Source organism: Phoca vitulina, unplaced genomic scaffold (genome assembly GCF_004348235.1).
Source record: "Phoca vitulina isolate PV1807 unplaced genomic scaffold, GSC_HSeal_1.0 scaffold36, whole genome shotgun sequence".
Lineage (NCBI taxonomy): Eukaryota > Metazoa > Chordata > Mammalia > Carnivora > Phocidae > Phoca > Phoca vitulina.
This window is the reverse complement of record NW_022589739.1, coordinates 5126549-5150934: the sequence shown is the minus strand read 5'-3', so window position 1 is coordinate 5150934 and position 24386 is coordinate 5126549. Positions and strand designations below refer to the sequence as shown.

Below are 24386 nucleotides of genomic sequence, written 5' to 3'. Positions count from 1 at the left end.
TAGTCTTGTCCTCTGTGAGGATACAACTTTCCCCTGACTTCCTGCCAGCGTCCCTGCTGAACTGACAACTATCAGGAGCTGTCTCTATTCCAAGGTTCGTCAAAAACATAAGCATCTAGTATTTCAATATAGATTCCCTGTCTTGATTGTTAGCTCTAACATTTCTGCCCAAGTGGGTCTGCCCACATCTGTCGCAGACAGGCAAAGGAAGCAGAAAGTCAAGGCATTTTCCACGTCCCTGAGGACCCCAGACTTAGCCTTGAAGAATAGCGAGGTTTTAGGACAGAAGGACTTAGAGTGACCACCCATATTCATGCAATGTTCCCTTCTATTCCTTTCTGCAGTTACCCCCTTTATCTGGCCATGTAGTCTTGTTGAGGAAGGAAGCCGCTTAACCCAAAGTCCTTTCCCCTTCACAGTGACTGACAAGGGAGTCACCCCTTTCACCTGGCAGACAGGGGAAATCCCCACAAAGTCCCTCTGTCCCCTCTCAACTTCTGAAACAGATTTCCTTGAAACATTGTAACTTGGCCTTGTGAGAACGAGATAAGCCTTTAGGATATGGATTGGCAGACTGGCAGCCCCCTCCTTACGTGCTCCCTCCAGACTGCAGGTGGTGATAAGGACCATGATAGCCTTTGGAAGCCTCATCTGCTAGCCCCTTCTAGTCTTCAAGATTTTCATCCTTGGTTTCCAAGACTGACCACTGTATTAGTCTGCTCGGCTGCCACGACAACATAGCACAGAATAGGTGCTTAAACAGCAGGGATGTATTTCTCCTAGTTCTGGAGGCTGGAAACCCAAGATCAAAGTGCCTTCAGGACTGCTGTCTAGTGAAGCCTCTCTTCCTGGCCTGTAGACACTGCCTTCTTTCTGTGCCCAGGCGGAGAGAGAGAGAGAGATATCTCTCTTCCCATCAGGTCACCATTCCCACAGCATTGGGGGCCCACCCTTATGATCTCATTTAACCTTAATTACTTCCTTAAAGGCCCTATCTCCAAATACAGTCACACTGGAGTTAGGGCTTCACTATATGAATTTGGGGTGGTGGGGGGGACGATTCAGTCTATAACAACCATAGAGCCATAAATGCATGACGGTCGGTCATAAAGTCATTCAAATGTTGCCCTTCCATGAGTGATTCAACATCCTGCCATCAAGAGATGGATTTATAAAAATAGAATTGTCTTTAAAAGAGAGAGAGGGCATGAAATTATGGTGGCGTTACATAGAATTCCCATCTATTTCAGATTGTATATTAAACCCTGGGACGGGTTTTATGTTTAGCTGGGACGAGGAGAGCCAGGTGGCTGCTCAGGCCCAACCCCAGCTCGCGTCTTTTCACAGGGTTGGAGGTACTTCAGTGATTGTACTCTGAATCCAGGGGAGACGGAGAAGATGTGGAGTTAAGGAGGAGAGGGGGTGAGACAGAGCTGCAGTGAGGTAAAGGAGGAAGAACACACACATTCTACCTGCCCAGACAGCTGCCGGCTCCTTTCATGTCCCTGTTCAGCCAGGTGTGATGTCTATTCTGCCAAGAGATGTGCCTTCTGGCAGCATGCTGTTTGAGAGCAGAGGAAACTGCTGGGGAACAGAATGTATACGGGGAGAGGCTGTCCCCTCATTTTCCTTCCTTATACAGACAAGAGAGAAATAGCCGTAGGAAAACTAAGAGTGTAAATGCAAACTCAAATGTGAATAGGTGCCAATCCTGAGTCTAGGGAGGGTATGAGGTTGTCACTCACGGGGTCTTGTCTTCATAATCTACTACTCACAGCCACTGCACACTTGCATATTAAGAGGCCCCTGGGTGTTCGCCCTGTGGTACAGGGAAAGAAGAGGTGCAATCTATAGCTCAGGACAGGAGCTAGACACGCCGAGGAAGGCACACCCAGCCCCGGGAGTTGGCCCGGGGTCTCCTGCTCCAGACCAACTTCTCGGGAAGTATCTGCTGGCTCTTGGCAAAATGGAATGTGACCGTGCTCTGTGTTTGCCCCCAGAACCTCATCCTGCTCTGAGTAGAGGCTGCCGCTCTGCGTATGCTATGACCATAGTCAGAGGCCAAGGCTCGGGAGAGTCTGGGAGCCGTGAGAACCACCCACCTAGCTCAGCATCCTCTGCCTGAGGGCACGTCTGTGTGGTTGGCCTGGTCAAAGACGACTGTCCTCATGTCTATGTGGGGGCAGATTGAGCTTATAGACAGACTCCTTGCTTTATGTTTTCACACTAAAGAAGGGAGACATCAAGGTCTAGTTGTTTGGGAATTCAGAGGTCCTTACCCAAGGAGGGACATCATAAGGGACAGGGCCTCTTCTTCTTAAAAAGTAAGGAGCAGAATCAGCCCCCTCACGTGACTCTGCCCCTCAAGAGTCCCCGCGTGACACACGATCCTGGCATTGCAGGCCATCCAGAGGCAGCTGGAGGAGGTGGAGGAGCACCAGAGGGCTTCGGAGATCCGAGGCGTGAGGCTGGAGAAGGCGCTGAGAGGAGAAGCAGGTAGGAAGCCCGGCAGATGGCAGAGGTGGGTGTGGGCCCACGTCCATGGTCTGAGAATCATGCTGGTCCAACCATGCTGTCACCCCGTGCAACTGTTAACGCAGGTTTCCAAAATCAAACTGACGGTCCACTTTGAAATTCCTAGGGCCCTGGTCAGCCTGTGGGCCTTGTACCTGGCTTTCTGGCCTGCCCAGTCTCACTTCTGCAAGTGTGAATGTTCTTGGCAATCCAATGAGAAATTCAGGAGAACCATTCAGACAACATTAGTAGTGAATCAAAGCCTGGACTTAGACTCAAAGTCCTCATTTCTTCCTTTTCTAGCCGTGTCCCTTGGGCCGGTCACGTTCTAAACTTCTATGACCTTTCATTTTCTCCTCTAAAATGGGGATATTTATGGTTTCCTTTAGAACTGATACAAGGATTAGAGAAGAAATTAGATATAAAATAATATAAAGAAAATAAATTAGTGTATTGCCTGGTACAAGAAATGGTAAGTATTCCACCAATAGCTTCTGACTCTTAGATCCAAACAGAATTCCTCTGGTGAAGACCTACCATGTGGGGGACATGAAGACAGTGGGTCTATAACAATGAGCATGGCCCAGTTTCTGCCTTTGAGAGGTTCATAGTCCATTGAAGGATGCAGACACGTGAATAAATAGACTTCCCTACAGAAGGACAGGTATAGTGATAGGAACAAGCATTCGGGGACGGGGGCATGGGGAGCACCGTCACGAGCTTCCTCGCTGACCTTGGGGAGAAGGGCACTCAGGCTAAGCACGTGGAAGGGGTGATCCATGACGATGGAAACCACAGGAAGGATAGGAATTCACCTATTCACCTCGGAGGCGAGGAGATTGTTCTGGAAGAGGGAACGGCACCTGCAAAGGCCAAATGTGAAAAGACGTGAAGTGCCTCAGTGAACAAGGAGTCAGCAAAGGATTCCGAGGTGAGGGGTGGCTTAAAGAAACCTACATTTTTGGAAGCCAGCCCAGCACTAGTTTATGGCTAGTGAATTGGAGGGGCCCTTAGAGTTAGTGGGTGGGAGGGTGGTATTGTCTCTTTAGTTTTTGGATGTGATGTCTTTAGCCTTCTGCATTTTGGATATCACGTGTGAAAAACCAGACCCTGAAAACATATCTCTGTGTGTAATCGCTTAAGCAATATGGTACTTGTTCAACAACATAGCGGAAGGTTGGGATTTCAATTCTCTCAGAAGTTCATTTATTTGAGAGTGATGCTAGCAGCAGGGGCAGACCTGGACTTCGTGAGGACTGAACTTTGTACAGAGTCACGTGGGCAAAATTGGGAGGGTTGTTCCCAGAGCCTTGCGAGGTCTCAACCAAGTGAGGGGCCCCGCAGTGTGAGCCTCAGTAGCGGCGTGGTTCAGGGAAATGCTGGGGTCTGACTTTTTCCCTCCGAGCCTCGGTTCTGGTTTATAAAGTGGGAGTGATCATCATACCTTGGATTTGTGGTGAGGATTGGCCTAAACGATTTATGTGGAAGTCCTAACACAGCATCTGGCATGGGATAGACGATTAGTAAGTATTTGTTGTTGTTGTTTTTTTAAGATTTTTATTTATTTATTTGAGAGAGAGAGAACGCGAGCAAGGGAGGAACAGAGGGAGAAGGAGACTCCCCGCTGAGCAGGGAGCCCAACATGGGGCTCGATCCCAGGACCCTGAGATCATGACCTGAGCCGAAGGCAGACGCTTAACCGACTGAGTCACCCAGGTGCCCCTCTTCCTTTCCTTACTAAAATACACTGTGCATTTCCTTGCAAAGATAACCCAAATCCACCTATCAGGAGTAGACTTCATGACACAAATAGTAACTGTTTCTTGCCTGGAGTGAGAGTCCCTGCCTGTCTCTACAGCTGTTGCTGGGACGTTCAGTACAATGAACTGCCCTTGTTGTCCATACGGCCAGATTCCCCATCAAGAAGGCTCTGCACTGGCCTTTGGGAGTCCACAGGTTTCAGCGAGAGCCTTAGAAATGGAAAGGATAAGCCAGCAAAGCTGGGGCACATTTCAGTTTGCTGGGGAGGCAGGGTGGCCTGGTGGGGAAAGGCATCCAAGAGCCCCATGTGCAAATTCTGCTCCGTTGCATTTAGGCTGTGTGACCCTGGGAGAATCGCTTAACCTCTCAGGCTGCAGATTCCTTATGTGAGAAATGGAGCTAATAATCCTTACCATTACCAGGTCATTTTGAGAATTAAGGGCATTGGTGGGCAGAGTGCCTCCCAAGAGTGCCTACCACATTGCAGGCATTCAACAAAAGCCACCTGATATCATTTGTACAAAGTACTCTTAAATATCACACTCATGCCCCGTGAAAGAATTGACTTGCTCATCTTTGCCGCTTGAAATTTAAATTCTAGGCACCACATTTCTCAAGCTTCTGAAAATCTCCCTCTCCCCCAAGTGTACAGAAAGGCTATTTTGAATTATCGGCTGAAGAAAGCCAGCTTCTGTTTTCAAAGGTGTGTCAACCCAGCCAGAAGATGGATTCCCTTCATTCCCTTTACATCCTTAGTAATTTAATTCCCCTGTTCTGTTCATGGGCCTTTCTCTCCCTTGATTGTCCTTGTGTGGGTGACAGATGCAGATCAACGTGGGGCTGGAGCCTGGAAGAGTCGAGTCAAGGGGAGCGGCCCTGAAGGAAACCAAATGGAAGATGTGCAAACCAGGCGTCGAAATTAATACACTCCAATTTGTAATGACATTTGTGCAGTAACAATATCCCTTTGCAGTTTAATATTCTATTCAGCCCCTTTAAAAGATTGCCCTGGTGCTTAATGAATGACCAATGCTTATTAGGTTAAGTTGTATTTGAGCTGGCTTGTACCGCTCTGGTTCAAGTGATTTAATGGGAATTATTTAATAGGTATTATTAGGATAATTAGAAAATGATCACAGTTAGGCAATAATATTGAGCTATAAAGGTTGTGAATAACCAAATTTAGAGACAGGCCTGAAAACATGAGTAGTCTGTGACAGTTATGCAAGGTTCCTCTAATAATTACGTGTGCCAGTCTGAAAGGCTCTTTTGTTCCTAGGAGTTATTCATTAGGCGGGCATTGAACTAGAGGAACATGCGGGGGCGCAGGACGGAGGGCAGTGATGGCTGATGAGCAAAATGAAGCTTTGATGAGCTCCTAATTGTCATGACAACAATTCCTCCTTTCTTTCTTCCCAATAGTCGGAAATAAACTCCCCCACCCCCGGGAAGGGTTGTTCCCCATTTTGTCAAGGAAAGGGAAACAAAGAAAAACAAAAATCCAACCACCCACCCTAGATGATAAGTCATGATATCCTGTAGGGTGGGTGTTGGGAGGCAGGGAGAAGTGTTACGGTTGGATGTCCTTGGAAAAGGGAATGGATTCCCCCGGTGCTCCTAGCTGCCCAGAATTAAGGTTCACGATGTGCCTGATTGCCCTGGGCCCCACCCTCTCTGAGGAAAACAAGCCAAGCTTTGCCAGCCACTTAGACTCTTCTTGGTCAAGGCACTGTTACCCACTGCTTTGTTGGTGATGCGGTGGTCAGTGTTAAGTGCAAGGGCCAGGGAATTCCCCAGTTTTGCAGGAGACCACCATTCAAATTTAGATGGTGTGGATAACCGAATCTGTCCTCTCTTTCAATACGTGGAGGCAGGTGAAATCTGATGAAATTGAGAGCAGCTTGGAAGGAGAAAAGATTTGTCCTTAGGGGAGGTATATGGGAATTACTTTTCCCTTATAGCTCTACCAACTTTTGGGGAAGGTTTACCAGCTGGTTGTCTGCATTGAGTTTGTTGTTTGTTTGTTTGTTTGTTTGGAAGGTTTTTAAAGAGCCAGATGGCTTCTCCTTCGCCAAGATTGAGTTTACGAAGAAATAGCAGGATGTGTGAGGCTGCCGGTAGGTGGCAGCAGGAGCACATGTTATGCCAAGAGAAACTGCAAGCCTAACTTAGCCCGGAAGAGGGAAGTAGTTTGGCTTACACTCTGTGGTTTTTATCTTGACGGCTGCTGAGGCGCAGAGGAAATAATACTTTCCTTGATAATGTAACAATGAGGTGTCCTGAAAAGAATGCAGATACTGGAATCAGACGCTTGTGAGTTTGAATCCTGACATCATTCATAGAAAATGGCCAGGAGTAACAAGATTCCAAAGTTGATGGCTAAGCAAGCCAGGAATTTGGATGGGTTTGCTGCAACTCTCTGTGCTGAAAGTACCCAGTGAAATTCAGTGCATCAGAGCACGGGAGTTTTTTACTCACAGGCCAGCAAGCAATGGGAACGCAGCACGGTACAAGTTGCGCTCTACCTGAATGCTGCAGTTTGACCTGGCGGGCCCAGAAGGTGGCCGTGCACACAGTGGATGGTGCCACAGCCCAGGGGCTCAGGGCAGGGTACTTGGCAGCCTTTACAGCAAGCACTGAACAAGCCAGCCCCTTCCCAGGAAGCAAGTCGTTGTACAGTAGTCACCCTGTGGGATCCTGATCTCCTTCTCAGAATCACCTCCTTGGTGGTTGCAGGAATGGCTCGGGGCTGGAGGATGGTGGCGCCTTGCCATTTGGCACACTCAGCAGAGACGTGCAGGGATGTTCAGGGCCTACTGCAGATTGCCTTACTCGACAAATAGGAATTATCCATTGATTGTGCGTTCCCCTCAGATACCAGCCTCCATGGCCACCCTGTAGAAAGTCAGTGGCCTTACAACAAAGATGGGCCCCGTGAGGGTGAGCCCGAGATTCTCTTCCTGAAGAAGAAACCTTGAGTCCTCTCCACTGCGTGGTTTCCAGGTGTATCAAGGTCTCAGAGTTATGTGCCCTAGAGAACTGCTTTACACCAAAAAACCACCATGACAACAGCAAGACGTGCATTTTATATCACAAGTTAGTACATATAAATATATAATTGAATACAATTCATCAAGAAATAAAACTGAATTTTGCTACATATAAAAGACTAGTACTTTCCATTCCGTCTTATTTTAGTGCTTGTGATGACCCGTTAGGTTAATTTTGCAACCCTCAGATTTAAAAAACACGGTCATAATGATCTTTACCTGGAAAAATATTTGAAACGAGATTACCAAGTGGCCGACTCCACCAGAAATACAGAATGCAGTTCCCGAGAAGCATGGAGCAGCAGAACGGTGGACTAGATGCTATAACAGGCCATTCACCACAAGTCTACTTTCCAAAATACTGCTAGGCTCCCAAGTAAGTGAGGTAAACCTCTCAGGGCCAAGAAGAAAGAAGAGAAGAAGAAGGAAAGTGTGCTGAAACTTACACGTGCCAGGAAGGAAGCAAGCATAAAAAAGAAATCCAGGGTTGCCTTGAGGATAAATATCAGTGGTTTTAAAGTTTAAGCCTTGGGACTAACAAAAAGGAGGGAAGCTAACCTCAAGAGTCCCACATTATGTCAGTTCTTCTAACTCCCTGAAAAACAAGTATAGATCTTCTATGAAAGAAACCATGCTTTAGTTTACGCCCTCGGGATTCAAATTAAGTTCAATAAACTATGAGATGATAATTGATAAATAATCCTATAAAACACAAGGAAGTGAGCCACTAAGAATGGCCAAAACAACAAATTTAAATGGCCAAGAACTTCAACTGTTATTAATGATTAAATACAGAATATGCTATGTCTCTGCGTCAAACGTTTACAGAAATAGATTACACAGAAAAATGAGCAAGCAGAAAAAAACACTACAGAGGTGGACGGCAATACCACCTTCACCTTGACCAGCTGTAACCACAGTCAAATGTAACATAATGAGCTTCCTGCTGTGACGTACCAAGAAGACAGAGCATCACTTACATGGCAGAAATGCTTAACCTGAACTTAACCCTAAGGATATAATCAGACAGTTGCAAACTAAGAGACAGTCTGCAAAATAACTCACAAATGTCAATGCCATAAAAAAACAAAAGGCAGGGGAAATCTAGGAATTTTATTCTAGATGAAAGGCGACTAAAGAAACGTAACAACTAAATACAATGCTTAATCCTTTAGGTTTAAGTTTTTTCAAGTAAAAAGTTGAGAAAATGGCCAGGGATTTTTTTTAAGGATTTAAAAAAAATAAATAAATGGAGAGTCTGAAAATGAAAAATATATTCATTGAAATTAAAAACTCACTGAATATACTACACAGCAGCTTGGACACAGCGGTAGAGAGAATGAGTGCATTGGACAGTATATCTGAGGGAATGAACCAGAATGCAGCACAGAGAGAGAAGGAGATGGAAAACATGAAAGCGTGGTTTGAGGGCATAGAAGATGAAACGAGAAGGTATGTGTGGTATATGTTCAGAGTCCTGGAAGGAGAGAATAGAGAAAATTAAGGTTGTGTATTATTTGAAGAGATAATGGATGAAACATGACAACAAAGCATTTATAAATGTTAGCTTTCTTTTTCTGCAAATGGACGAAAGACAATCTATAGATGCAGAGGCTCCAGGATACAGAAATCAGGATAAATTTGAAATACATCCATCCTTACTTTGGCACAACGAAGGAAAATGTAGAACATCAAGTTCAGAGATGATCTTAAAGTGGATAAGGAGTAAAGATAAGTCATCTAAAAAGGGAATGAAATTTTTACTAACAGCCCTTTTCTCAACAGCAATAACGGATGTTACAAGACAGTGGAGTAATAGTGTCAAACAGCTAAAAACAAAAAATAACTCTCAAGCTAGAACAGTAGACACAGAAAAACTGTATTTCAAGAACAAGTGCATAATAAAGAAATGTTCATTTTTCCCCCCAATAGAGTTAACTATGTATAAACAAAATTCTAGACAATATACTTTAAGGAGAAAAGGATACGCAGAAGGATGATCTGAAATATGAAAAAAGAAATGGTGAATAAAAAAAATAAACATGTAAGTAAATCAAATAAACATTGTTGATATAAAATAATACAGATTTTTAAAACAGAACTGAAGTATTGGACTAAAATAGATATAAGTTTGGAGTTGAATGATTGGAAGTAAAGTGTCCCAGGGCCCTTATATTGTTTAAAAGAAGGCTAAGATAATAAGTTTAAACTTTGTTAAGGTATTAAGAATACCTATTTAAATTTTAAATGTAGACACTAAAACAATAGAAATAAAATTAGTAATTTCCAAATCTGTTGGAGGAAACAAAGGGAGAAGAAATTTTAAAAAATAATAATCAGCCAAACAAAAATCCCAACTCAATTCCAAATAAAAACAAAGGAACATTTTAAAAAGATAGCGCAAAGTAAGACAGAAGCAAGTCCAAATATCTCAGTAATCATAATGAAAGTTAATGAACAAGACAACTGTATCCATATAAAATATAAATATACAACAAGTTTTAAAGTAGAAGGATGGCAAAATATATACTAACTAAATAAAGCTGGGGTAATGTATTGTGTTTAAAATTCTCCCCATAACAAAAATATTTAAGAGATGAGGAAAAAATCTGGAGATAATTACATTAAAAACAGATAAAATAGCCTTTAATACCAAAACAATTATTAGGAATAAACAGGAATAAAATTACTACATAATTTTTATTTTTTAAAAAAGATTCATCCATTCACTTGAGAATGAGAGAGAAAGCACAAGTCGGGGGGGAGGGGCAGAGGGAGAGGGAAGCGGACTCCGTGCTCAGCACGGAGCCCTATGCAGGGCTTGATTCCAGGACCCTGATCAGGAGCTGAGCGAAACCAAGAGTCGGAAGCTCAACCAACTGAGCCACCCAGGCGCCCCATATTACTACATAATTTTTAAATGATCAATTCACCAAGAAGATATCACAGTTTTAAATGTATATGTATCGACTATAATAGGCTCAAAATATATATAACAACAAAAAAAAGAGATAAACTACAGGGAGAATTTCTACTACTGTGGCAGGAGATTTTAGTATATCCTTCAATGATAGTCAAGCAGAGGAAACATTAGTATAAATGTGAACAATGCAACTAATAACCTTAATTTAAAAGACATTTATAAAATCCTCTACCCCTAAATAGAGAATGTATATTCTTCTCAAGTTCACATGGTGATTTATAAAAATTAACCATATTAGTTCATAAAATAAATCTCAGAGAACCTAAATTATACGGACCACATCCTATAGTACCATGTACTTACCATGTACTTAACTTAGAAGTCAATAGCCAAAAGATGTTTTTCTAAAACCATTCATTTGGGAAGTTAAAATATATTTCTCGTGGATCAAAGAAAAAATCAAATATATATTTCTAAAAATACTTGGAAATTTAAAATATATCAAATATGAAAAGGAGAACAGTAGATCAAAACTCAGGGGATGCAGTGAAAGCGCTGTTGAGAGGTATCGCCCTAAATACTTTTATTAGAAAAGAAGAAAGGCTGAAAGTTAATGAGTTAAGCCTCCAACTTAATTTAGAAAAAGCAAAAACAAAATAAACCTAAGAAAGAAGATAATAAGCAGAAGGAAATGAAATAGAGTCATTGTAAAATGGAGAGGATCAAGCAAGCCAAATGTTGGTTCTTAGAAAAGACTAATAAAAGACTAGAAGCAACCCTCTTAAATTGATTTTTAAAAATAAAATAGAAGACAGAAATAAGTAGATTAGGAATGAAGGGGGCAGACATAATTGTAGATATAGCAGATTCAAAAAAAATAAAAGAATATAAATGATATTTAATGCAATTAATTTTAAAATTTGGCAAACTAAAGGTGATTTAACAATCACCATATTAACAAATGAAAGAGGAAAACCATATGGTCTTTTCAATATAAGAAGAAAATATCATTTGACAAAATTCAACACTCATTTGGGACAAAAACTTTTAGCAAAAAAGGAATAGAACAGGATAGAATTAGTTTGAAGGATATCTTTGAAAATGTTATAACAAACATCACTGTTAAATGGTAAAATATTAGAAGCATTTCTTTAAAAATCAGAAATAAGAATAATTACCTCTTCTATTCAACATTGCACAGGAGACCATAGCCAGTGCAGTAAGACAAGGGGAAAATGGCTTAAGGTTTGGAAAGGAAGACGCAAATCTTTGTCGTTTCCAGATAATAGAATTATCCACATGAGAAGCCCCCTAAAATGCACAAATAAATTATTAAAAATAAGAAGACCCTATATGACGGTGATTGAATATAAACTTAAAATAAAAAAAGCAATTGCATTTCTAGATCTCAGCGTCAAGCAATTAAAAAATGAAAGAACAAAGATGTCACTTGCATTAGCATAAAACATATGGTACCTAGGAGAAAATCAAACAAAAATGTACACAACCTTTTTTTTTTTTTAAAGATTTTATTTATTTATTTGACAGAGACATAGCGAGAGAGGGAACACAAGCAGGGGGAGTAGGAGAGGGAGAAGCAGGTTTCCCCATGGAGCAGGGAGCCCGATGTGGGGCTCGATCCCAGGGTCCTGGGATCACGACCTGAGCCGAAGGCAGACGCTTAACGACTGAGCCACTCAGGCGCCCCATACACAACCTTTATGAAGCCAATTTTAATGCTTCACTGAAAGCCACCAAAAGACTCAAACATAATCTCACATATACAGAAACATGATATAAGCCTACAGTAGCATTGCAGATCACAGGAAATAAGTGATTCTGGGACAAGTGTGGTTTTCAACAGAGGAAAAAGATGAAATTGAGCCTTACATCATACAAACAAATCAACTTCATAAGGATTAAAGATTTAATATGAAAAATGAAACTTGAAAAGTTAAGAAGAATCTTTTTAACCTCAAGCTGGTAATCTGTAGACACTATAAAGGAAAAGAAAAGATAAGCCACTACTTCAGAAACTACATCTGCAACAAATATAACCAAAAAAGAATCAGTGTTCTAGACTATGTAAAGAACTCTTACAAATCAATAAGAAATAGAGAAGCAAATATCTGCCTGTATAAAAATAGGCAAATAATTTGCAACGATGTGGATGAAAATAGAGGGTATTATGCTAAGCGAAATAAGTCAGAGAAAGACAATTATCATATGATTTCACTCATGTGTGGAATTTAAGAAATGAAACAGAGGATCATAGGGGAAAAGAGGAAAAAATAAATCAAGACGAAATCAGAGAGGGAGACAAACCATAAGAGACTCTTAACCGTAGGAAACAAACCGAGGGTTGCTGGAGGGGAGGGGGCTGGGGGGATGGGGTAACTGGATGATGGACATTAAGGAGGGCACGTGATGTAATGAGCACTGGGTATTCTATAAGACTGATGAATCACTGACCTCTACTTCTGAAACGAATAATACATTATATGTTAATTAATTGAATTTAAATTAAAAAAAACAAATAAAAATAGGCAAATAATAAAAATATATATTTCACAGAAAGAATACTCATTAGTAACTAGGAAAATGCAAATGAAGACTATGATGAGAAACTATTTTAAACTATTAAATTACCAAAATTTATAAAACTTGATAATACTAAGGATGTGGCAAGGGTAAGAAGCCAGGGGAGCTTTTTATTCAATGTTAGTGGGAGTAAAAACAGTCATAGCTCTTTGGAAAACACTTTGGCTTTCTGCTGTGAAACTGACCGACCCTTTGCATACCATACTATTCAAGAAGTTCATTTGCAAGTGTATATTCCAGAGCAGGACATGAAGAGCAACTTAGATATCCATCAACAGGAAAATGGATCAATTTTGGTATGTTCAAAGATATCCCCCAAAGTGATTTTGACTGTTGAGGAAAGGAAGACTCCAAAAAAACTATTGTAAATTATTTCATGGAAAAAAAAAGAAAATTGAATGGAATGATTCAGTTCAACTTGTGTTTGTTGAGTACAGCATCAGCAGAAATCAGTACGGCTACAAGGCGACTCTCTCATGGACCACGTTTGAGAAGGATACCTAAGAGAAATTAAGAAGGAAACATGTAATGCAGGATAAAAGTCTGGCTAGAACCTGTGGGTATAATGCAGCAAAGAGGCTGAATCTGGGGGGAAAAAAAAAACTCTAAAGACAGCAAAATAGTGCCTTTAAAGCTGTTTCTTTTGGATTGAGAACAAGGAAAGGAAAGGCCCAGTGCTCGGGCAGATGGTATAATGTTACATGATGAAAAAAGGCAGAATTTCCAACTCTCAGCTTTTCTGTTTTCTTTATCAAGGAAAATGGTCCTCAATCTAGAAATGTTAAACACATCTAGAAGAGGGAACTGAATCTGGATGAGAAATCCAGTTAAGAAAAATGAGGTCAGAGCAATGAATTCAGGTTTCTAAGCCCGGGTGAAAGATGGTATATAGATTCGTGTCTTGAGTGTGGCATTACTCAATCCGAATTTGTTGAATGAACCAAATTAACCTCCTGGTGTTTGAAATAACTGGTAGTTGTAACCTCTGTCTTTGGAAACCCATGGAGAATTCCAGAACCCAAGACTAAAGGCCGGTATATTTTCTATGTTTCACATCACATGGGAAAGAAATATGAATTCTGAACCTTGTCAAAATTCTAGAAAGGATTATTAAAGAAATTGTGAATATTTAGAAAGAAATTTAGAGATTACTAGGAACCACTGGTGTTTACTGAGAAGCTGTGAAAACAAATGTCATTTCCTTTTCTGGGTGGAGTTGTGAGGTTTTCAGTGCCAATGGACATGGCAGACATTGTGAAGCTTGATTTCAGGAAATTATTTTACCAAAGTTTCCTGTGACAGCCTCATGGACAAAACATAGACATGTGTGCTGGATCATCGGGTGCATTTAGAGTCTGTAGAACAGCCTCACCCAAAGCCTGAGAAGGGTCCCTGATGATGGGCCAGATGGCTCTGTTCTTGGTCCAGTCCCATCTGACATTTTGTTTTTCAATATTGCATAAAGGTCCAGGATGCCCATTTATCAATTCTGCAGAAATCCCAAAGCAAGGTCTGTGTCAGCTAGATAAAATATTCAAAAGATTTCCCTATGATGGAACAGAATAAACAAGATGATATTTAACAAGATACATAGAAAATCTTGACTCAGGTGAAGGAAAAGATCAGTTGTACAAATAGAACACGGAGTCATCAGACTTCACCACCGCCAGTGTGGAAAGACCACCTTTGTGTGCAAGGTAGTAAGAGCGCAGTGAAGACACATGGCAGCTAAGAGACCTTTGCAGCCCTAGGGTGCTGGGCTAAGGTGCAGGAGGGTCTCTTCACTCTGAGCTGTTGATAGTCTGTTTGATTCAGACTCCCTTTCAGTTGCATCCTGGAAAATGACCGTTACCATTTATTGAGCTTAAACCACGTGCCGGGGCTGGGTTAAGGTCTTTGTGTGCACAGTGAATCCTGCTGCATTTCCATAACAGATGAGAAGGCTGAGCCTCAGGGAGGCTACGCTAAGTGTTCAAGCCCATGTGATGGGGTGTGGAAGAGTGCAAGTTGGATCCCAAGTCTGAGTTTAAAGTAACTTTTATGTTCTATGTGATCTCTGGTCTATATACTTTATTCTTTCAGTGTTGTCATAGCAAGGGGACACATTGTATTCTATTTGGCTGTGCAGTGTTGGGTTTCCCCACTGAACTGCAAGCTCCCAGTTTCCCTAAGAGTCGAAACCAATGCTTATTCATCCCTGCCCCTCAGCACCATGAACATTACTTAGAAGACTTTGGTACTCAACATGTTTATAAATTCATTCATTCATTCATTCATCCAAGAAACCTAAGGAAGAATAACATCTTGCTTATTTCTCTCCCTCCCTCTCTCCCTTTTAATCCTTTCTGTGTAAAACTTGACTTAAATTATCCTACTTGACCACCTTGCATATCCCTCATAAAGTACAATAGCCTTAGCATGACGTTCAGGGGCCTCTATGATGAGATCCTCAGACACGCCCAGACCTCACCCTGCACCCCTCCATCCCCCTTAGCCCTGCCTGATCTCTGTCTCTACTGCCTTCTGTCCCATCCCCATGTCTTTGCTGACATTATTCCTTCTTCTTGGAAATGTCTTCTCCCATCCTCGTTACTTCCTCCCCAAGTGTTATCCATTCTTCAGCATCCCAGTTCAAATACCACCTTTCTCAGGAAGCCAGCCTCATATCCTGACCAGGAAAACCCTCCCTTCGGCATTTTCCCAGAGTACTTTTTTGCTGCTTTGTTGTTGCAGGAGTTTCCTAATGGTCTATTTTATTCTAGCTCTTTAAATCCATCTGATTCAAAAGAGCCTTAAAAAAAGAGAGAGAGAGATGGCAGGCATTATGCCTTACTATGTCCAAATTTCTCATGATATGTAGCATCATCTGTCACTGTATCCCCAGTACCTAAAGCAGTGTTCAATACCTATTCAATAAATAGGTGTTATTAGATGAATGAATGAATTTATGGATGGATGGATGGATGGATGGATGAAATGGACAAATGAATGAATTCATCAGAAGTCAAGATCTGCATTATAGCACCAGTTTACCCATTAATTATATAATTTGGGGCACTTCATATAAATCTCTCTAGACTCAAGTGTCCATATCAATAAAAAGGTGGTCAAGAAGACAAGGAAGGGGGCGCCTGGGTGGCTCAGTCGGTTGGGCATCTGCCTTCGGCTCAGGTCATGATCCCAGGGTCCTAGGATGGAGCCCCGCTTCAGGCTCCCTGCTCAGTGGAGAGTCTGCATTTCTCTTTCTCTCTCCCTCTGCCTCTCCCCCCACTCGTGCTCTCTCTCTCAAATAAATAAAATCTTTTTTAAAAAAGACAGGGAGAAAAGGGAACTCATTTTTATGGATGACCTACTAGGTACAAGGCAATGTGCTAGGGATGTGACTTACCTTACATGCCTATAAGAAGGAAGGAAGGAGTGAGGAGGAGGGGGAGTGCTGTTCAAGCAGCAAAAAGCCCAGGCTTAGGATAAAGCTCACTTGAGTTCAAGCCCTGGCTCTGCCACTTACTAACTGTGAGCTTGGGAAAATTAATCTTCTAAACTTCTGTTGTCTTCAGCTATCAAGTGGTGACAATAAGCAAACCTACTGGTGAGTCTGTCATGAGGATTAAATGTGATGTCCCATGTAATGCACGGAGCCCACTGACTGGCATGTGATCACTGCATAATAAACAGTAGCTTATTACTATTATATTGTGTGTCTTATTGTTCAGTTTAACCTATGAAGAAGCAAAGGCTCAAGGTCATGTATAACTTCCATCTGCACTCTTTTCCCCTCTGCCTATGGGACACTCCAGTATAATAAATCTGTCTAGAATGGCCATGAGCTTTGCAGTATAGCCTGTGTCCTCATTTCAGGGTGAAATACTAAAAAGCCACCTCCATGTTGCTACTTTTGAAATATGCCCAGATTTTAACATTGTATTATCTAAACCTTTAGCATCTAACATTGCGTATCTAAAAGCAGTGTCGGTTTTCTTATGGTTATTCTTATGCTCAGTGAAGGTCATAAATCTAAGTTATAAGAAGGTATGACTATAACTCTCCGAGTGAGACTCAAAGCTAATAACATTTTTTTTCATCATTTGGCTTTTCTTTGTGCAAAAAATGATGATGCCCATCACCACCCCTCTATGATTAAATGTGGCGTGGGTGTCTCTGCCCCATGAAGGGAGCCACACCCCACCTGGGCACTCAGTAATCATTTGATTTGGGAGAAGAAAGGGAGGAGGAGATAGTAACCAGCGGAGTTACTAGGCTTTTCTTTGGTGGAGAATGTGATGCATAAACATACAGAAGTTTTATAGAGAATCTACTAGTAGGCAAGAGAAGTTTCATTTGTGGCAGGACATTATCAAGATTATATGACCCTTGGAGCTGAAGGATTCCTGCCCTCGGTGTCCAAGAGGACCTCTCCCCCAGGGCATGCACAGGGGGGTTTGATTTGTCAGGCCCGAAACCTGAGGCATCAACAGGCCATCAGGGGGCTGCTGCCTGCTGAGGCTTTTTCCGCTACAAACATGGCCCACTAGCGCAGCTCCTAAGCAGGTTGATCACGGGGAGAGAAATGCCAATCTAACGCATTTGCTGTTGATTTCTTAAGCAGATTCAGGCACACAAGATGAAGCACAGCTTTTGCAGGAATGGTTTAAGCTGGCTCTAGAGAAGAATAAATTAATGCGATATGAGTCGGAGCTACTGATCATGTAAGTAAGGCAACACAGATAACAGTGAGTCCTAAAAGCAAAGGGGGTGGGAGTGGGGTGGCTCGCCCTCCCGGGTTGAAGAACCAGGAATTTTTCTCCTCGTGCATACAGAATTGTGATTGAGGCAAATTGATATTTGGCGTCTTGCATATCATGTTGACATTAGTGCAAAGAATCTTCAGTTGTCTGTTCTCTCTGTGGAGTCCTATGGCTAAAAAAGATGTCAGGTGATGGGTCTGGAGCTGGAGAGCATTTGGATAAGGTATTTTCAGTCTGTCCTTGTCGCCCAGACTGGTGGGGGGGAGGGCATCTGCAGTCACACACCTGCAATGGGAAAGCATGTGTCTGGCCTCTGAGTACGAACCCTGGGAAGGGCTTGGGGAGATCTGCCTGGCCACTTCTTTGCATATTTAACATACTGAGGGACTGAGACCTCTCTGGCTGTGCTCTCTGAATGCGAGGTTGCAGCCTGGAAGGAGATCAGAAAGTAGAGGTGGATCTTATTATAGAGTTGAAGTCACTCGGCCAGATGCGGACATATCTTTGGGGGTAACCATTCAACCCACTACACTAACCTGACCCCAGAATGACACATATTCACCTATGTCATCACAAAAGTTAATGGACCTACTTGTTTCTTAGGGGCAAGGCTTTTACTCTAGACCAGCAGATCTCAACTGGGGGCAGTTTCACCCCCCCAGGGGCTAGTCAACAATATCTGGAGACATTTTTGGTTGTCAAACTTAGGAGATGCTGCTAGTATCTAGTGAGGAGAGACCAATAGTGCTACTTAACATTGTACAATGCACAGGATACCCCCTCTCCTCGCCCCCCCAACAAAGAATTATCCAGCCTAAAACACCAATAGTGTCAAGATCGAGAAGTCTTGCCCTAGACCTATGGCAAGGCTCAAAGTCATCAAGAACACAGGTCTGCTCCAGGCTGGCTGATCCCAAGAGAAAAAGGGTGTGAGCTGAGTTCACCTAGTTTCTTCCCAAATTTGCCTCTTCCTGGGTGAGAGTGAGTAAGAGTGGGGACTGGGGAAGGAGGTCAGGAATTACACTCACTGAGGTTCATGGACATGGAAAGAAAGTCCAGGAATGAGGAAGAAGGCATCTTCCTTAGTAATTATTATTTTTTTTTTTTAAAGATTTTATTTATTTATTTGACAGAGAGAGACATAGTGAGAGCAGGAACACAAGCAGGGGGAGTGGGAGAGGGAGAAGCGGGCTTCCCGCGGAGCAGGGAGCCCGATGTGGGACTCGATCCCAGGACCCTGGGATCATGACCTGAGCCGAAGGCAGATGCTTAACAACTGAGCCACCCAGGCGCCCCAGTAATTATTTTTTTGATCACTGTTTTTTAAGTTGATACACGTGCTGAGACTCAGAGCAACACTTGTTCTTGCCCCCCGACTGCAAAGCCCTTTTTTTTTTTAAAGATTTTATTTATTTATTTGACACAGAGAGAGACACAGCGAGAGAGGGAACACAAGCAGGGGGAGTGGGAGAGGGAGAAGCAGGCTTCCCGCTGAGCAGGGAGTCCGAAGCGGGGCTCGATCCCAGGACCCTGGGATCATGACCGGAGCCGAAGGCAGACGCTTCACGACTGAGCCCCCCAAGCGCCCCTGCGAAGCCCTTTTTACAGTCATACCACCTGCCTATGGACCAGATCTGAATCACAACGTTCATTCAACAAAAACCTATCCAACACATTCTTGGTGCCAGGAACTGCTGGGTACTGGGGAGAGAAGAGTGAGCGGGGCCACAGTCCCTATCTTCTAGGATCTCGTGGTCTCAGGGAGACAGACATGCAAACACACAGCACACCAGCAAGAAGAAAACATGGCGAGAGCTCCGTGGAGGCTTGTGAAGGTGCAGTCTGCGTAGGTTCTCCCTGGGAGAATCAGGAGGGCGGCGGCTCCCACTGCTCCCGCTCGGTGCCTGGCTTCCCTAGTTAGCATGCGGCCAGAGGGAACCTTCTCCAAGAGAGGCCGGAGGGAAGAACTCAGGCCTGGGAGCTAGACAAAAGCAGGTGGGAGCTCTGTTAAAGGATTGATTTTAGTTTAGACAAACATCTTAGACAAGTGACTTGAGTGCTTTGGGAAAGTAGACGCCAAGACAGGATTAGAAGTACAAGAGATGGGGCGCCTGGGTGGCTCAGTCGGCTAAGCGGCCGGCTCTTGATTTCGGCTCAGGTCGTGATCTCAGGGTCCCGGGATCAAGCTCCGCGTCGCGTCAGGTTCTACGCTCAGTGGGGAGTCTGCTTGGGATTCTCTCTCTCCCTCTGCCCCTCCCCCCCCCGCTCTCTCTCTCTCTAAAATAAATAAATCTTTAAAAAAAAAAAAAGAAAAAGAAGTATAAGAGACATGGTGGGATAAAGGGGAATGGGAGGGGGAGTAAGAGGGAAGTCTCAGACCCTCTGTGGTCATGACACCTGTGAAAGGAGAGGGGGAGGAAAGAGAATTGGGCAGAGGAGACTCCGAACTGCAGTGCAACCCTGAGACCATCTCTGCCAAGCCAGAGGGAGCACTGGAACAGAGATGCCATCAGGGGAGTCCAGCTCCAGGACTGCCCGCTGTGCTCTGTCATTGGCTGGGAGCTGCCCGGGGACAGCGTGGCCTGAGCACCACACTGAGTGGATTGTGCCTCAATAGTCAGCTCTCTGCACTCCGCCCAGAAAGTCCTTTCCTACAGGAAGCCTTGAGGGGTACACTTCCATGGGTGACCAGAGTGGGCCAAGAGAAGTTCAGGGTCAATAACAAAAGGCAGGATATTGAACATGGCAGGGATCTTGGCCCAAGTAGTAGGAGAAGTAGTAGAAATAAGGCAGCGACAGCAGGGCGCAGCAAAACGACCCCCGCGCTGTGGCAGAGCTGGAAGGGAAGGTTCTCAGCCCTTCCCCCCTTTGGTGTCTCTGTAGCAGTGAGCCTCTCTCACCTCAGCCTCTCTCTTCTCTCTCAAAACTCTCTCCTCGGGGTTTCTGTGATGCTGCCTTGCTTATTTTGATAGCTTTTCAGAGCTTTGATGGCTTCCTCCCTGGTTACATCTCTTTTGTTTGGCTTCTCAATGGAGGCATTTCCAAGCTCCTGTCTTCAACCTTTCCTTTCTCTATAGTCTTCCTTTTAGGGATCACCTGGTTCCACCTACCATCTCTGAGCCCTGCGACAATCTGTGTGTGGTCCTCATTTCTCCTGAGTGCTCCAGAGTTGGGAACCTCCACATTGCACAAAGCCTAGCCTATCCCCTTGCATGCACATGGGATATCTCCAGGCATTGAGAGGTCAAGAAGTGCCAAACTGACCTTCACCGAGAACTAACTTCACTTCTTGACTCTGCTGTTTCTATTGGTGGAAACAGAGACCCCAGCTTGATGACTCCAAAGCATCACTCACTCTTCTTTCCACATCTCCTACCACCAAATGGATAGCTGTCTGGATGTTTTTTGCTCTACCTGGATAAAATGGCCCACTCCCGTCTCCTCCTCCTTGTTTTGTTGTTTACCATATTCAGAGATTTGGGAGTTGTTAGAGATGATACTTGAAGTCATGTTGCCCCTAAGAGAGAAAAGAGTTTTAGATTGTCATTCCTCTCCCCTGGATTATACTAGCCATTTCTTAATGATCCATCTTGAGGGTGGCCTGAGTGGCCTTCCAAACGCCCCCGGGGATCACATTCCAACCTTCAGCTGCTCCAGCGTCTCTGGACTTGAGCGTATCCCAGCAGCCCTTCTCGGCTCCTTCAGCCCCAGACTTTTCCATTTAGAGAGATTCCAAGACACCAGTTTTAATAAGAAAAAAAAAGCAAAAAGACTACAGCAGCTATAGTCCGTGAGCTTACTAGGCAGTGCTTCTAGGCAGATCTTCGGTATTTACAAGGTGTGAACGTTTTCTTACCCCCAGGGCCCAAGAATTAGAATTGGAAGATCATCAAAGCAGACTGGAACAGAAGTTAAGACAGAAAATGCTCAAGGAGGGTGAGTACAGTGATAGGAGTTTGGGCCCCCGTGAAGGACATTTTTCCCCAGAAAGGCACTTGCCCAGAGCATGCCGCAAATCCCAAAGCGGGGAGCTCTTCCCGGCTTGGGCGAGCAGCCTGGAGGTGAACGGGGAGGCTGGAGAGGTGCAAGCCCCCCACCAGCACAGCAAGGCGCTCTGGCTTCGTTCACCTGGGCTGCAGGCAGCACTGGACTCCATCCCACCAGCTAATAGAACGAAACCGTTCATTCACTTCCCCACCTATTCAGTTTAGAAAGACTTGCGGAGAGTCTCGTGTGGGCCTGGCGTATGAAGAGCACCCCGGCTCTGGGGTCCCACTGGGGAAGCCAATGCGCAGACAGGTGACTGTGGTACACATGGGGATGATTGAGACGCCTCCAGGACAGGGGCGCCGAGGAAGGCGGGCACTAGACGCGGTACTGGCCACAGCCTTCCCCACATGCGCCAGGCCAGGGCAACGCGTGTGAGAAAATGATCCCCACCACGAAGGAGGGAGAATGAAATGAATTCAGTTGACGCGCTGTCCTGATTTATGTGTTCATTGGCTCCAGCATGCTGGGCGTACTCAATGTTTTGTGTCTGTGCGTTTGTGGGACCAGATCCGTGCATGGCTTTCCTGCACTTAGACCTAGGTCTAAAAGGACAAGTTCAACAAGTTCAGCAATTTCTTTATACCTCATGGACCAAACATGGCACCTCCCTATGGGGTTGCCTGGTACAGGGGAAGCACCTAGTAAATACTGGATATTAGTAAATATTAGTAATCATCGTGGTTGTTTTTACTTAGGCATTTTATCCCCATTTTACAGTTTAGAAAACCGAGTCTCAACACGGTTGGCACGCTCAAGGTAAGTAGTGAGGGGGCTGAGATTCAGGAACAGACCACCACAGACTCAGGGTCTCCTGTTCTTTCCCACATAGTAGTGATTTGTAGACCTTCTTTATAGCAACAAAATTCTATTTCTAGCAAAATCCTTATAGGGCTGCACTGTATAGAACAGATAAAATTGGTATACATCATTTATATTTGTCAGAAGGGCTCAGATGAGTCCGTTGATGAGAAGCCAACATTGAGAAAGGAATTTTTTTTCTGTGTTGATTATCAAATAAGGACCAACACTGGACTAGACCTAGATTAACAAACCATACAGCATAATATCTGATTTACACACCTAATAAAAATTTAAATTTGCTCCATTTCAGGATGGTAAAATAAATACCACCAACAGACCCCATTAGCCACCTTTCAATTTTCTTTTCTTTTTTTTTTTTTTTTTAATTTTTACTGAGGAGTGAGGATCATACATTTCTTCACACCTCTCAGGTGTACAAAAAAAAAAAAGCCTTCTTCATTTTGACTATGCCTGAGCTCATCTTCCACAAAAGCTTTATCCCACTAGTTAGCAAGAAAGGAAAGAACTTTATTTATCCCTCTCTAGTAAGCTCAGTCTGACGCAATAATTTAAACAGTTCCTATAGGAAGTACTCAGTCTCTTTGGGATGAAAATGTTCCGCCTTGGAGATGGCCACCTTTACCTTCTGCCCTTCTCCCTAAGGCCAGGTAACCGGGCGGGAGAGGCAGGTTTGTGTGACTTTGAGACGTTAGGTATCTGTGCTGGTTGCTTTGACTCACTGAGCCCCCACACAGCTGTGTCCTGTCATTGGGCCGCCATTCTCTCCGCTGGCATTTGCAACCAAGGTGTGTAACTCGCATCCTCCACAGCCTGGCCCCTCCTTAGCATGCCTGGAGCCTGGTGGCATTCCCTGGCTTACTCATTCTCACCTCGGCACATCCTCCATTCAGCTTGGCCAGACGGTCTCCACTGTGGGACCACATCACTCCTCAACATGGGGGAGCCCTATGACCAGCTACCTTTGGCGACTCTGGGGCTGGTGGGCACTTCTGGGCCCCACCTGGGCCATACACTGCAGATCGAAATCTGGGGAGCCAGACTCAGACCGTTCTCTGCCCAACCACAACGTACTGCCCCATGTTTACACATAAGGTGCCCTTCCAGCTGGCTTCTTCCCAGAATTCCAAACAAGGGGCAAGGTAAGAATCCTTTGGCCCCCAGTGTTCCCACCAAACGGTATGACATTTCCTGGCCCAGAGTAGAGAGGCTGGAGCACAGAGCTCTCAACCTCTGCTTCTCTCTTCTCTCTCCCATAAAACATGAGGTGCAAAGGGAACAGTGCTTCTCCCCCTTCCTTTTGTCATGTGTACCTTCTTCCTGACCCTGTCCTCAGGACTAAGCCTGGCGTGAGAAACAGTGGCCCTTGTCTGCTCCAGGATCGGGCTCACTGCCTACACCCCAGTTAAAGGGAAGGGGCGAAGGTATTTATTATAAAGTCCTCTCCCAAGGCAGTAATCTGGTTGACAAGACTTCCATCTGCCTTAACATCTATTTTGACTGTCAGAAAGTCATTACTACCTGTTTCTTACTCTTTCCCTTCCTTTTATAGCAATCTTATGTCCCCTAGGCAATCGGATGCGTCAGGCCAATTAGGAAGAAGCTCTTGTACTCTGAAGGCAAAAGGGAAAAAATAGTTACAGTGTGGAGACACAGTCCCATTGGCCAGCCAGAGCCTTATTTTGCTCTTGCCTGGTCTCTACTCAAAGGACTGAAATTTGTCATTCACTACAGATGAAATAGGATTCTCGTCATTGAAATCGTAGCCACCAATGCGGATGGTTTACTTAGAAACTTTGCACATAGATTTCTTTGTTGTAGTTCAGACATGTTTAGGGAAAACAGCCTTTTTGTTGTTTTGTTGGTTTCTTTTTTGCGGGGGAGGGGAGGCTGGAGGACTCGGTGGGGCTTGGCTGATCTTCT

The 24386-nt window shown here is 44.0% G+C and overlaps 1 protein-coding gene across 15 annotated transcripts in view; it reads left to right on the top strand.

Annotated features, from left to right (window-relative positions):
* LOC116646400 (F-actin-monooxygenase MICAL2) overlaps positions 1–24386 on the top strand; it is a 221846-nt gene that overhangs the window by 192641 nt on the left and 4819 nt on the right. For 11 of the 15 annotated variants that reach the window (XM_032427107.1, XM_032427094.1, XM_032427093.1 and 8 more), the window contains 3 exons: positions 2403–2496; positions 17453–17555; positions 21457–21530. In XM_032427107.1, coding sequence (XP_032282998.1) covers positions 2403–2496; positions 17453–17555; positions 21457–21530 — 271 coding nt within the window. Of the gene's footprint in view, positions 1–1347; positions 1436–2402; positions 2497–17452; positions 17556–21456; positions 21531–24386 lie in introns of those variants that run through there. The other 4 variants (XM_032427097.1, XM_032427105.1, XM_032427100.1 and 1 more) reach the window with 4 other exon arrangements.